The sequence below is a fragment of the Mercenaria mercenaria genome, chromosome 3, assembly GCF_021730395.1.
Source record: "Mercenaria mercenaria strain notata chromosome 3, MADL_Memer_1, whole genome shotgun sequence".
In the NCBI taxonomy this organism is placed as follows: Eukaryota; Metazoa; Mollusca; class Bivalvia; order Venerida; family Veneridae; genus Mercenaria; species Mercenaria mercenaria.
The window spans coordinates 38,635,371-38,650,141 of record NC_069363.1 but is presented as its reverse complement, the minus strand read 5'-3'; the positions used below and the strand labels follow the sequence as shown (position 1 = coordinate 38,650,141).

The following is a 14,771-nucleotide window of genomic DNA, read 5'->3' as shown; positions in this document are numbered from 1 at the left end:
TCCAAAACTGGACTACCAGAAACCTGGTTGGGCTACTTGATTTCACAAGTTGGTAGCCCTGCTGGCTACCAGCAAAAGTAGGTTAAGATCGAGGCCTAAATTCATGATCAGAGATGTAATAGTTAAAATTTCTTGACACCTGCACTTTACCCGTACGCACATTCAATAAATACTCCCCATTTCTTCTTATGGGGGCTACTGCCCCCACACCCCCGTTTTTCTTTAATGAATAGATTATTGTTACAATTTGTTTAAATGATGGACAAGCACATCCTGCCTTTTAAAATCCTAGCAGGAAGTGTGTACCAGTAAAGTGCATTCTAGCCCAAATTTACATTGCATGGACCAGAAAACGTTCCCAACTGATTTCATTGGGGATTTCCCAACAGAAATATGCAGAATTAGTTTGGACGTGACGACACAGCGACAGTCAAAAGTTATCATGCTGTCCCAAAACGTCCTTTTATTTTGGACTAATTACAGTGAACTCGCCTATTCCGAACCAGTCTGTAAATTGACTTATTTCCAAGTTTTTAAGCAGCTGTCGCGCATACGTCAAGAAAAAACGTAAGTTATGTTTTGGTTTTTTATCTAATGCATTAACCCTTTCCCACATGGATACGTTTATCACCGTATCTATCGATTACCGAACAGAAACGTATTGACCCGAGTCTATCAGTTCCCCGATAGAAACGTATTATACCGATTAACGGCCATTTGAACAGAATCGTTTCATCCCGTGTCTCATAATCAATCGCTTTATTTTCGTTCTTTTCCTAAAGAAACAAATTCCGGATGTTTACTAACTCAAAATATGGGATTTCGTCATCATTATTTACGTACAAGATCATGTGGTTACTATTTAAATTTATCGAGTACTTTGCAAAGAAAGACACCGGGGTTTTTTCCTACATGTGCACGACGCTACGTCATGGAAAATTACTGAGAAAACTGCTTGCAACTGGCCGGTTCGCGGGCTTTCCTCGTTCTAAAAATAACAACCATTTAACATCAAAATATTTTTAAATGTGTTAGGTCATGAAGGTCACGCGTGATACATTCAGATTTCCCCTAAACAACAATTTGTGTATACGATGGCTTGGAATTTATGGCCTTACATAACGAGAAGTGTTAATCAAAACAGAAGGACCGCGGCTTTCAAATATTTTATGACACCCCAAGAGTTAATTGCTGCGGAAGTCACCCGTGATGTACCGACATTTGATCATCAAAATATTACGTAATATTATCTTAAAATTTTTAATTTTTAGCACAAGAATACTGTAGTCGGTTACGAGTCTCGATCTCAGCGATCTTTTTGCACTTTCAGAAATTTTATGATCCGTTATTTTTGTAGTGTTATTCAGTTTGATGGTTGTTTTTTTATATAAATACTTACCGATTCCGATTCGGAAGATAAGTTTATTAACTATAAATCAAACTTTCAAACATCAAAATGAAATTGTATATGAATTTCAATGTGAAAGTAATCCAAAACAGAATTTTATGCCTAAAAATATATATTCCCGTACTTTAACACTTTATATCTTCGAAACTCAAAGAGAAACTACAATAAATTTTGTATCATCGGAAAGAGAATTTAAATTGCTATAAACTTTATATTGACAAAAATAATGTCAAACTTACAGAAAATATTAAAATAATGACATTTTTAACATAAGTGTGTGTAATCACAAAATAATGCCAACACCTCTGTTCAGATAAGACAGTCACCTTTATCAGCCATATACCGATTATTGATTATCACTTATCAGTGTTATGTAAAAGAGGTTACTTTGGCTTCTGTTCTGTGTGGTAAAGGGTTAAACTAATAATTCATTGCTGGTTAATGTTCAAGTTATTCTTACATAATCCATATTTGCAACATTGTCCAAATGCTATATTTTTTCTTATCTGGAAATCTGACGAATGTAAACAAAAATGTCAGATTCAAGAAGCGCTTGCGTTCTAGCTTTGTAATGAAATGAAACGAAAGGGAGATTAAAAAGAAGGAAATTTTACGCTCTTTCCAGTCATATATCCCACATTAAAAACAACTTGCAATGAGATGCCCCGGGTTTTCCCGTTCCCGGACGCAGGTTTTCTGCATCCCTGACGCGCTTCGACTGCTTTGAACTCGCATGTTGTAGTGCCTCTGCGTCCACTAGACCTGCAAAATTGGTCACGAAACTCCTTTGCACTGAAGCCTCCTCTGCGCAGATACCCATGTAAAATGCGCAGTTTTTTACCACCGGGACCATCCCCGAATCGTGGGTGCTCATTATATACAGGTATAGACGATTTTCCAACTTCAAAACAAGTTTTGTTACCGATGTTTGCCATTTTGGTAAAGGGAAACTACTCTCCGCGCTAACTGACACGGTAAAATCTAAGATTGACGCTACGTTCCGTAAAAGATCGAATGGTTTATTTTTCTATTAAACAAAATTAATTTCATATAAATTTAAAGTATTCTGATGAAAAAATATTAATAAATCACAAAAATTATAATACTAACTAAGGATCGAGTATTATCTTTAACCGAGATCAAACTGTGAACAACATAATTGACACGAGGTGACACTTAATTGCCGGTAATTACTGGCTATTTGATCATAACAAAAAGACTGTCACACCTTTTGTTATCAGTCTGAATTGAGAAGCTCATGCCATTTTGAAAGATACCATTCCGAAATATTGAATCAGCTGCTATCTAAATTAAAAAGATACAAGTTCATTCGGTTTTAGGGTAAATTTTTTTAGTAATAATGTCCATTTTCAAGATCAATAATTTGTTGACCCCCAAAATTATTAGGGACCCTTAAATTAGCAGCCATGGGAGTCCATAGACTCCCAAATAAAAAACCCGAGGGAAAACCCTGGATGCCTAAAGAAGAAATATAGATGGCATACATTGTGCCTATTCCGAATCACACATTTTCAGTACTGTTCTGCTGCATGTTGTTTCAAGATTGCAGAAAAAAAATGCCGATTCAATGTGTCCAAAATATTAATTTATGTTAATAATTACAGGCCTCGATCTTGACGGTAGCCGGAGGCTACCAGTTTTTCAGACGGACTACCGAATTTCCCAAGCTGGGTAGTCCGTCGGGCTACTAAGTTTTCGAACATGTTAATAATAAAAGCGTGAAATTTCACCGATTTATCTGATGTTTCCTTTTAAATGACAAAGATATTTTCGGTCCGCATAACACCGGTCGGCCATTTTTCCGAAATTCAAATCCCTCAATTTTCACAATAATTACAAAAAGAACTTCATGAATCTGAAATGTACATCCTAAATACTAGCTTTCGTATATTTATGCATGAATTGATGACTTCAGATTTGCAATATATAAAGTAACTTGAAAAAATTCAGAAATTACATCCCTAAAAATTACCTGGATTGACTGGAATTTACCCGCGAATCGTAAAGATATCAAAACGTCATGCCAGTAATTTTCCATTCCACGAGCACGTGCGACCTATCGTATCGCTGTTACTTAAATGTTTATCGACACGTACACAAAAAACGCTTGTAGTGCATTCATTTTTTAATATAATCGCTTCAAATTTTCAGCACCGCGTTAGAAATAATACAGTTTGAATTCTATAACGATTTTAATAAGATGTCGACAGAAATGTAGGCAAAATTCTATAAAAACGATCGAAGTTTCATACAATTATTTGTAAAATTTCGAACAGCGCGATCTTAATTATTTATTTATTTCTAAAAGTAAATAAATAATACATACTATGGTCATAAAATTCAGACTTTTGACAAGAAAGAACAAAAAACAGAATTAAAAAATATTAAATAATGAAAAAACGGCAGCAATTTAAATACATCGAGTAAAACGATTTTTGGCAAACAGATTTCTGCAAGTGCGGATGAATAGGTTACGGGACCTCGTGAACGTAAATAAAAACAATGATTGTTTTAAAATAAAGCAGTATGATGTCGCTGTGGTTTCTAATAAGTTTAATAAGTAAATGAATCTTTGTACATGTCTTTTTTGACTCGACACTATGTTAGATATTCTTTTCAAACAATAATGTAAATTCCTTGAGGACAAATAGGTCACAGAGGTAGGATATCTACTATTATCGTTAGACACATTTACCTGTCAGTTTATACAGGATATTGCGCATTCGCTTTTAAAAAAAATTAAAGAAGATACTTTTTTACTGATTTCTTCTCAGCAATTTAAAGAACCGAGGCCGTACGATCAGACAGTGATGTGTCACATGGCGCGAAAAGATGACGTAATGCCATGACAATCTCGGGCAACTAAACCCCTTTGATCTCCACTTTAGTTGCCATGATACCGACACACTTCTTTTAGCTCTTTGAGGGGGGTTTAATTGATGATGAAAACAAGGCCAATTACTTGTTTATCAACAGAATAATTACCGGTAATTGTTAATGTTTTTTTTTTCGCTTTAAACACGGGTGGGTTGATGATGATTAGTGTGTCCACGTCGCCCCGGACTGTGATAATAGGCTACATTTACTTGATCATAATGCAAAAAAAGAAAAAAAAACAAATACCGACCTACCGACACTACTTTTTTTTTGGCCATGCCACCAGAAACACAACATTTTTTGGGGGTTGGGGGCAGGGGGCTAACCAGGCTGATCCATTATTGCAGTTAAATTTGAACAGCTACACTATATTTTAAAGGCCCTGGCTAAAAAAAGTAAGTTTTAGAAGGGTAGTGCAAATTTGAACGCCACGCCTGGCATATAACTGGATACTGGTATAGGTCTTACTTTTTTTCTACAGTTTTCTCCCATAATTTCTGTCTACTAGTTACTTGAATATTGTAACATGGTTATCCACTTACGTTGGCTTAGCCTGCCCATGGATAGTGTGGGTAGGTTTGTTGCCTACCATTTAAATAACTGAATGTTGAATCAAGCATAAACTAAAATACATCATATTTATAAACAAAATGATTTCGGGCAATTAAAAATGTTTTCTGGCAAATGGTTTTCTTAACTTACTTGCCCGAAAGGACAATTGCTGAAAAAAATTAAGGTGAAGACTGTAATATATTTTTCTCTTTTCCAAAACGGGACTACTAGAAACCTGGTCGGGCTACTTGATTTCACAAGTTGGTAGCCCTGCTGGCTACCAGCAAAAGTAGGTTAAGATCGAGGCCTGAATTAATTTTACCCATGGCCAGAAAAAGGCCCTCCAGGTATTACTATACCATGTGACTATTTTATTGACACGAAGGACAAGACTGCCCACATGACTGTTTTAAAACAGCATATTTCAATAATGCCAGAGAAGGATGTCATGCCTATAGTACCGTTTTAGGGAACAAACTAAACTGCTGACGACTTAGCTGACGATATAGAATATATAGGAAACTGCTGACCACAAAGGTAAAGAAGGGTATCGGAAACTGCTGACCATATAGACAAAGAAGGATAATAAAATCGATATTGTCTAGCCTAGTCTAATTATACAGGTGTTTAAACTGATGTTATTGTGAGGGCAGAATAGTTTATTTTGTATAAATATTTTAAATAAAATAGATCTTAACCATATTTTTTACCGAGCTGTAATTCATATTCTTATATAATGCGAAAAAAAAAATCATTTATATTATTAACGTATTGTAGTGTGTGATCCAATTGTATATAATTATAGAAAATTAAGTTTGGTCAATGCGTGTAAATAATTAATTATTCTTAACTAATTTTGAAGTGAAAATAAATGCAATCACTTTATTATTTGAAGTAAGCGGCAAATTGGCCAAACTGCAAACAATGTTACACATGTTTTATTTGTGCTTATTTAATGTTTTTAGTCTTTGAACTATTAAATTATATACAAACTGCAAACAGTGAAAATAAGATATTTTGTCGGCGGAATATTTAAGTTACACTTTTAATCTATTTCTAATTGTTATCAAATTGGCCTTTGATCGTATACTTTTTGTTTCACCACCTCGGACAAGCTGATACTTTTGAGTAGAAATGGTAAGTATATAAGTCATAGAAAATTAATGTTTGTATATTATATGTTCAATTCATATGAATATTTGACTGGAATACTATTACTGATTTGTGATATTTTTTTTTTAATTGTGTGAATTTGTGCTTTGTTGAAAAATCCATAATGGCTATGATAGTTGGACATTCTCAGACAAAATACTTGGACAATTTTGCTCGTTGTCCAGTTTTTTCTTACTCTGGATTTACTGTGCGTGATTTCATGGAAGATACACTTGAATTCTATGAAATGGTACCATCGAAATCGGTAAGTCAGATTACATAATATATGTATCATGCATGTCACGTCAACTATATTTCTTTTGCCAACATGAATACGACAGTTGCCGCTTTGATGTATGCCAGCCGTCTAGAAATTATAAGTATTTTATAAGAGATTTCTAAGCATATAACATATGCCTTCATACTGCTCGCATTTTGAAAAGTATAAAATTTGAATAAGATTGAATTGTAATATTGACTAGCATAACTTCTTATTGCCTATGAATGGCTAAAAATGAATAATTGCTTCATACAAAGGTAATACATGACTGCTAGTTTTGTGACACAAATCATTAATATACTACTTTGTCGACTAAATTAAGTATACTATCACATTTAAATGGGGTTCATCTAAAATGATAATTATCAACAAGTTTTTCCTTAATTGGATGAACACGAAGGTGCTAATCTTCAGTACTTACTGATGTACGTATGCTCAGGCAGAACTATTTCATTTCTTGATAACATATTTAACTTGACTAAAGAACGAAGACACTAATTTGCATCAAAGTCTTGGCTTGCATTAATTTGGTGGACATAATTATATTGAATGATTCGCATACTTTTAAAAATCATTTTGATATTGTATGGTCTTTTTTATGAAACGCATTAATCATTACAGAATTGAACGTAGTGACACCCTGTGTATTTTGTTGTTCACACTTATCGATAACACCAATAAACTTGTTAATTAAGAAGTACACTAGCTTAGGGCCATCGCATGCTTGTGTAATCCACATATCTTTAATTGCATTAATTTGCACATGTAGTACCGGATTAATGCACTCTTAGAATAAATAAATGAATGCTATGAAGAATGTCTCTTAACTGTCGTGTATTTATTTTTTTTTGTATATGATCACAAAATAAATAGATAAAAAGAGTAAGTCATTCGAACAGTATAGCTATGTAAACCAACATTGCTAATAAACTGATACAGAAATGACCGGTTAAATAAAGTGTAAATCATATTAAATAGCCCTATTTAATATTGACAAACTGCTGACCGCAAAAACGGTTGGATTGTTGTCTGCATGTTTTCATTACATTTGATATTGACAAAACATGTAAACAAGTTAAGTAAGAATTATCTCATTAAATGCATGAAAAGAACACATATAACAATTTTCGTGAAGTTATGTGGTATTATTTTTAAGTGTTTTGACTCTATATATATTGCGTGGCTTTTTAGTGCTCTGTGCTTCCGAGAAATCTACCTTTACCTATCATCATTTATTTTAAGAAACTCTATTATCTTACCAAGCACCTTCGCATTTTCCAAAGACATTAAAATTTAACAGAGAAATATTCTGGCCGCTTCTGTATAACTGTGAAACAAAAATTCTGCTGACCATTTCTAGATGGTCAGCAATTTCACGTAAATGCGATACCGCTAAAAAGTGCTGACCAGTTAAATATTGTGTGAAATTTTTTAACTGCTGACCGATTCTGTATAAGTTTGAAACTGTAAATTCTGCTGACCATTTTCCTCTGTTTATAGTTAGTTTATATGTGTTCAGCTATTTCACGCAAATGCGATATGCATATATAGAAAGTGCTGACCTGTTAAATATTGAAACTGTTGACTGATTCTGTACAAGTTTGAAACTGTAAATTCTGCTGGCCATTTCTCTATATTTCTATGTGGTCAGCAATTTCACGTAAATGAGATATCGCTAGAAAGTCCTGTATATATTTAATGTGTGCAAAGTGCTGACCAGTTAAACATAGAGTAAAACTGCTGACCAGTTGAATATAGAGTAAAACTGCTGACCGACCATGTATCTGTATATTTTTTATTCTCTATATTTCTATATTTTTAATGTGTGCAAAGTGCTGACCAGTTAAACATAGAGTAAAACTGCTGACCAGTTAAATATAGAGTAAAACTGCTAACCGACCATGTACTTGTATATTTTTTACAATGACAAAAACGGAAAGTTACACTCACAACATATAGAAGCTGTAAGTAAACTTTTAAGGAAACAATTTGGAAATAAAATCGGCGGTTTGCAGTTATGTGAAAAAGTTCCAAAGTTCGACGACAATAAAAAAATTTGGACAACTTATACGCCATTGCAGCCAGCGAAGGAAAAGTTTTCGTGTCAAATCCATCATAATCATAAGGATCACTGGGTAACATCTATACAACACAATGATAGTATATATTTGATAGACAGTTTAGGCAACGAAAGACCAAATGACAGAATTATACCAGACGGCCTCAAAATTCAGCTTTCACAGATTTATGGAAAAAATGAAGAGGGTTTTGATATAACAGTTCCTTTGGTCCAAAAACAAGACAATTCAATCGACTGTGGATTATTTGCTGTGGCTTATGCCACCTCATACTGTATTAGGCAGAAACTTTGTTTTGATTTGATATTTGATCCCTTTAAACTAAGACAACATTTAATCTCTTGTCTAGAAAACGAAACAATGTCGGAATTTCCAACAACAAAAAAGACTATAAGCACTCGTCGTAAAAAACTGCAGAAAATTATTTCGATAGAAAATTACTGTATTTGTAACCTACCCGCCTGCTTAGGCGATCAAGTCCAGTGTGACAAATGTTCACGCTGGTACCACAAGCACTGTGTAGAGGCGCCTGCAGATGTTTCGCATGCCGACGTAGAATTTGTTTGTTCTGTCTGTTAACATATGATTACAATGATTACGTACAATGTTCAATATGAATCAGAGATCATCATTATAGATATGTATATAATTTGCTCATATTTTACTTTTTATGTAATATACTTGAACTTCAAATAAACAATTCAATCATTCATGTGATCTGTGTAATATAATGTATTATTATTGCTTATACAACACTGATATATACATATTTATATATTGAATTGTCTTACAGTTTGCATCACAATATACATAGTTCTAATTTAAGTCACATAGAATATGTTCCAAATGTATGTTATGTGTTTTTGATATTGCGTATTAATATTATTATCATTATTATGATAAAAGAACGGTAGATATTTCATTAATAATATCTTAAATTTTGCATGTTTGTATATAATGTGTTCATATTTTACTTTGTTGTTTATGTATTCATGTAAAGAATTATTCATACTTCTTTGATTCATGTGAATGATTTAATTAAAGTTTGACTGATATGTTTGTCATATAGTAATAACTTTAGAAATATGAGTAAATACTTACTTTAAGTAAAAATTTCAATGATTACAGAGATATGTGATGATATATTGTATAATTTCCGTCAATATAATACAAAATCAGTTTATATATATATTTATGTTTTGTATTTCACAATGTACACATTTTTTAAATTTTGATAGACATTTTACGTATTCTTGATATTAAATATTTATAAGTGATAGATCATTTCTTAATTAATAAATTACAGTACCTTTGAATAGCATTTTTGTTATTACTTTAATACCTTTAATAAAAAGAAAATATACCCTTAATTTATAATCATACTTTCACACTTGTTTTGTGTTGTTAAATATCCCAAAGGCAATTTCACGGTGGATCGATTTTCCTTCTTTGTCTATATGGTCAGCAGTTTTCGATAATCCTTCTTTATCTATGTGGTCAGCAGTTTCCTATATATTCCATATCGTCAGCTAAGTCGTCAGCAGTTTAGTGCGACCCCCGTTTTAGTCATTAAACTGGCCTTCAATGCGATGATTTCTATTCCTTACATAAAATAATTTCAGTTTTCGATTCAAGATGTTAGTTTTATGTTGTTGTGGATAGTAATAAGAAAACCATTTCAGTTCATCTGTGGTGGTTCGGAGTAGGCGAGTTATAATGACCCGGATTACGCACAGTACCAGTGTGATCAATTACAGAAATCTGTCACAAACAATACCTGTAGGATGATTCTGGGCTCTGGTGGAAGGGTGTAAAACCCTTTTTACGCCCCTCTTCTTATGGAATTGCTGCTGTACGGCTCAATTTGTTTCTTCACAGTTTGTTCATTAAAATGGTGACAGATCTAATTATATTGTCATTATGGCTGTAAAATCAATTTACAGCCCAGTGTTTTAGTGTCTTAATTTGTATGGAGTTTCTCCCTGCCAGTGCTTATCTAATCTTATTTTGAAGTCAGTTACAGTTTTAGCATCTACAACATACTGTGGTAATTCATTCCATGGTTTGATAACACAACAAGAAAACTGGTTCAGGCAAAACCTTGTTCTAGAACATGGCATTTCAAGTTTTAGGTTATGGCCTCTTGTTGACATTTTGTTTCGAATTTCTTTTCACGTTATTTTGATCGCGACATATTTGTCCAGCATTTAAGCTGAATATTATATTTAAAATATAAACTTGACGAAGTAAAACGATAGAAAATTGGTTCGGAAAGGGCACGTTCACTGTACTCAGGCAGGGATTGTGAAATACTGACGTCGCGAAATATAAAGACAAATATGATAAAAAGGGTTTTGTGAAAACCTTCAGACTCTGAGGCTGTTTTCTTCACACCAAGAACTTCATATAAATTATCTGTAGAAAAGTGTTCCCTGCATGCTTCCAGTAGACTTGGCATTTTAATTCTTTTTCCTTCCAAAACAATATCGAACGCGCGTTTTTCTGTGCACTGTTAATATCGCGTATTGTGCGAATTACTTTGTGTGTCGTGGGCTGAGGTCTAAAACCACTAATTTACCAGAAAAAAAATGAAATTTCCATTTGATAACAGTTTCAAATAAGAATAGGCGTGCACGCTCAAGAACGCATCCTCACAGTGAAACAATGATGATACTTTAGATTAAAATGAGATTGATTTGAATTATTAAATTAGTATGCTTTTCCCCGGTTAACCAGACATCTCACCCCGATGATATCATTCCATGGCAAGTCACCTCGCCTTTGGATGACTCTTCACCCCCCAAATTTCATGTTTTGGAAATGACATTTCACCCTGTTTTTATATTTTGATATATAATGTTACTTTGTGGTAACAGTTTTGTTGCAAACTATGTTTCCCTACCGCTGTTTATTTTGTTGACTGTTTATAGTATTCTAGATATGACCAGAATTATGGAAAACTCCACAAACTGATGTATTTGTAACCCCTACTTACCTTTGGTAACTAGGGTTATTTCTTTTATGTCTTTGGTAGCCAGTCTTCAACTTTTGATGATTGAACTCCCAATGAGCGTTTTGATGTAAAATGGAGTCGAATTTTCAAGTAACTAGGTAGCCCGGCCTTCTATTTCCTTGGTAACCGACGGGTTACCACAGGTTACTGATACCTCTGCAATGTGAAATGGTCTAAGTGTACTTTTCTGCAATATGAAGTCCATTTTTCAAGTAACCAGGTAACTGGTAATCTCATGTACCAAAATCACCTTGAACAATTACAGGTTTGTCAACTCAAGGTCCAAAATCAGTCTAAAGGAGGACCAAGTTATTCACAAAGACTTCTTGACAGGCTATATTGTATGCTATATTGTATGTAAAGCGCGTTTGAACTTGTTTTTTTTTCTTCACAAAAAATGGTGCTATACAAATCTGGTATAATAATTATAATAATATATTGTTTCAAATTATGATAAGATGGTCCAAAATAATAAAATCATCTCTACCAGAAATGAGAGTATCTGGGATCTCATTCTTACAAGTTTTCTTGCATAAGTTTATCACGGATAGTCGATGAATAAAAATTCTTAAAGCACCACACTCACACTGAACTTCGTTTACCTTTCCTGTCCTATCTGGGATTCATTGGCCACAGTCTCTTTCGTTCATGCATTAAGGACATTTTTATTCAACTAAAAGTCAAACCAGGCTTTTCGTTAGTGAAGCAATTGTATCACCTTCATCACACTTTAAAGTAATACGAAATTATCCCTGTGCTATTGGAAAACGGAAACAATGCTTGTCTATGAATGCATTCATGATAGGTCGGTCATGTACGTTGCTGATAACTCGAAAAAGAAAACTTATAATTTTCTCCTAATTTTACATAGTAGTTATGGTACCAAACTTAAATCACAAACGCCACTACTTACCTTTGAGTGTCATTCTAAAAAGTTCAAAAACTTGCCAGGAATTATCCGTAATATTGCATCAGTATCAAATTATTATTCCTGTTTCATCAGGAGAATGGCCAAAACAAATGATATCGAAGGATTAATTTATACTATAATTATTTTAGTTTTATCCATTAGTGATTTTATTCTGCCTTATTGCGTTCTGTTCTTCAAAAGGTACAAACTTGGGTACATCACCTACGTCGTTCTCCAATTACGTGTGATTATCCCCTTCAGCATATTTGAACTACTTTTATTAAATTAAATTAATTTTAAGCCTGGAAGTAAATTATATACTATTATTTTATCCCTGTGACAACTGGTTTCCTAACAAGTCTTTAAGCACTCTTCATTCGTAAGATCATAAGATAACAAAACACGTTTTTTTTTTGCACATATCTAAAGTGTACATATCCATATATGCACCGCTATTGGGGAGGAAGTTATGGTGGGGGATGCTATATTTGAATGTGTCTTTTCCTCTTGGACAACTTTGCTTCTTTTCTTTTTTACTTCAATGAAGCAAGATATCTGTGCCTAAATGCCCATGTTCACCACATATGTGCTTTCCATTAGTTAGGTTCCTTGGTAATTCGATGGTAATTATTTAAGTAAAAACTGCACAATCTGCTAATCCACCGAAAATACAAAGTACAGAAGAAACCGGACTGCATGATTGAGAAAAAAAACTAGAAGATCATCGTATATGAAAACGAAGAAGAATCTTCCAACGCTTCTGATATATAGACACTAGGAACAAACAATTACATTAGATTTTGATCAAGAAAACAATAAAAAACTACATGGGATCATGATCTATAAAAGATAAAAGGTAAGGGAAGATTTCCGGGAAGCAAAGATCACCCCAAATAAAGCACAACCTAACCTATAAACCTAAGCTGAAATCACGTAACTACAAGTGATCCTGATAAACATATTCAACAGAATAAGAAGAATATGAAGAATTACAGGAGGATCCTATACTTACAAATCCACGTAGATATAACGCGGGATATTGTATGGAAAACTCAAAAGAAATTACAAGCGATATTGGTTTACAAATTCTAGATGTCACTTCAAAATGTTTTGATATAAAACTAAGGTGAGCCTGTTGCCAGTAAACATATTTCAAAGATTCTAATATAAAAATTTCAGTAGATGATTGTGATAAACACAATGCAAATTTTAAACTACAAATGCAACGAAACTATATAAATCAAATATGTTCCGATTCTAAAGCAATCTTTTTACCTTAAGGTACTACGCTTCTTTATACATGTTACTGAAAATGAGATAGAGCTATGTGCACAATACCGGACGTTACTCATGGAAAACGTGCGTCGTGATGTGACATCTTATTGAGTTTTATTCGAACAGTTAGTTAGTGTTAGTTAAGAGACTTCAAAAATATACAACTCTTGATATAATTAAAACAATGGAGTAGACAAAAAATAGTGTAAGATATGGTTTTTATGTTGAACCTTTCTTTAGATACACTTGCAGACATTTTACCAATACTTCAACTTGTCTTTATAGTATTTTAGATATGAATAATCCGTTTTATTTGGATAATAGTGGTAGTTATTATTTAGCAAAGATTTGTTAAGAAAACCCTGTGTACTATGAACGTATTTTAAACGGAGTTCAGACTGAAATACACTTCAACTTGCTGTTCTGTCTACATATATTCAGCGGTTCAAAATATGTAAATTTAATGCACAGTAATGCAAATGAAAGGTAAACAAAACACATTGCATAGGCGATAACGATTAAGACAGTTAGATGACGACACGAATAGTAGGTGTTAGTACGCAGCTCTCCAGATGGAAGTACGTGTAAATAAACTAAAGATAATGGAGTAGTAAAAACAGACAGAGACATACATGCAGCAGGAGTATAGGTGGGTACTTCCTTGGAGCGGTCATTCGCAAAAGTGACACTGGAGAGTCTACTTGCGACAAACCTCACCCTTAAACCCAATCATGTTCCTTAATTACATTATTGTGTAAACGGAATTAATTCCCAACCTTAGGAACACAATGAAAAGTTGTAAAGATGTATAAATCAAAAGATATGGAACCGTAAACATATCAATTTAATGACATGGCAGAAACTCGAGCACCAAGAGAAAGACATTTAAGAGCACAACAAAGCAGGACAGGAGAAATTTATCAAACCAGTCCGTCCCACTGGTTCATCGTTTTGAGCAAATTGTTATGGAGCCCCAATCTATCCCGCCATCGCAGTCAAAGAGGACCGCATATATAGTTACAAACCGTACAAACATGCAGTCTGTCTCAAAACAATACGGTTATAGCCTCTTCCAATGATACATTTAACAGTTTTAACACTTAAAAATTTTATAAACTGTGAAACTTAAACCCCAAAAGGTATATAATATCAAAATCAATATAATCTTTCTTACCATATCGGTACATGTATTTCTGTACGAATAA

The 14,771-nt window shown here is 33.6% G+C and overlaps 1 protein-coding gene across 2 annotated transcripts in view; it reads right to left on the bottom strand.

Moving 5' to 3' along the window:
• Window positions 1-10,885, bottom strand: part of LOC123525026 (dnaJ homolog subfamily C member 9-like) — a 41,270-nt gene extending 30,385 nt beyond the window's left edge. The window contains exon 1 of one of the 2 annotated variants that reach the window (XM_045303696.2): window positions 10,733-10,885. In XM_045303696.2, coding sequence (XP_045159631.2) covers window positions 10,733-10,826 — 94 coding nt within the window. In that variant the 5' untranslated portion in view covers window positions 10,827-10,885. Of the gene's footprint in view, window positions 1-335; window positions 484-10,732 lie in introns of those variants that run through there. The other variant, XM_045303697.2, reaches the window with a different exon arrangement.
• Window positions 10,886-14,771: the final 3,886 nt, after the last annotated feature.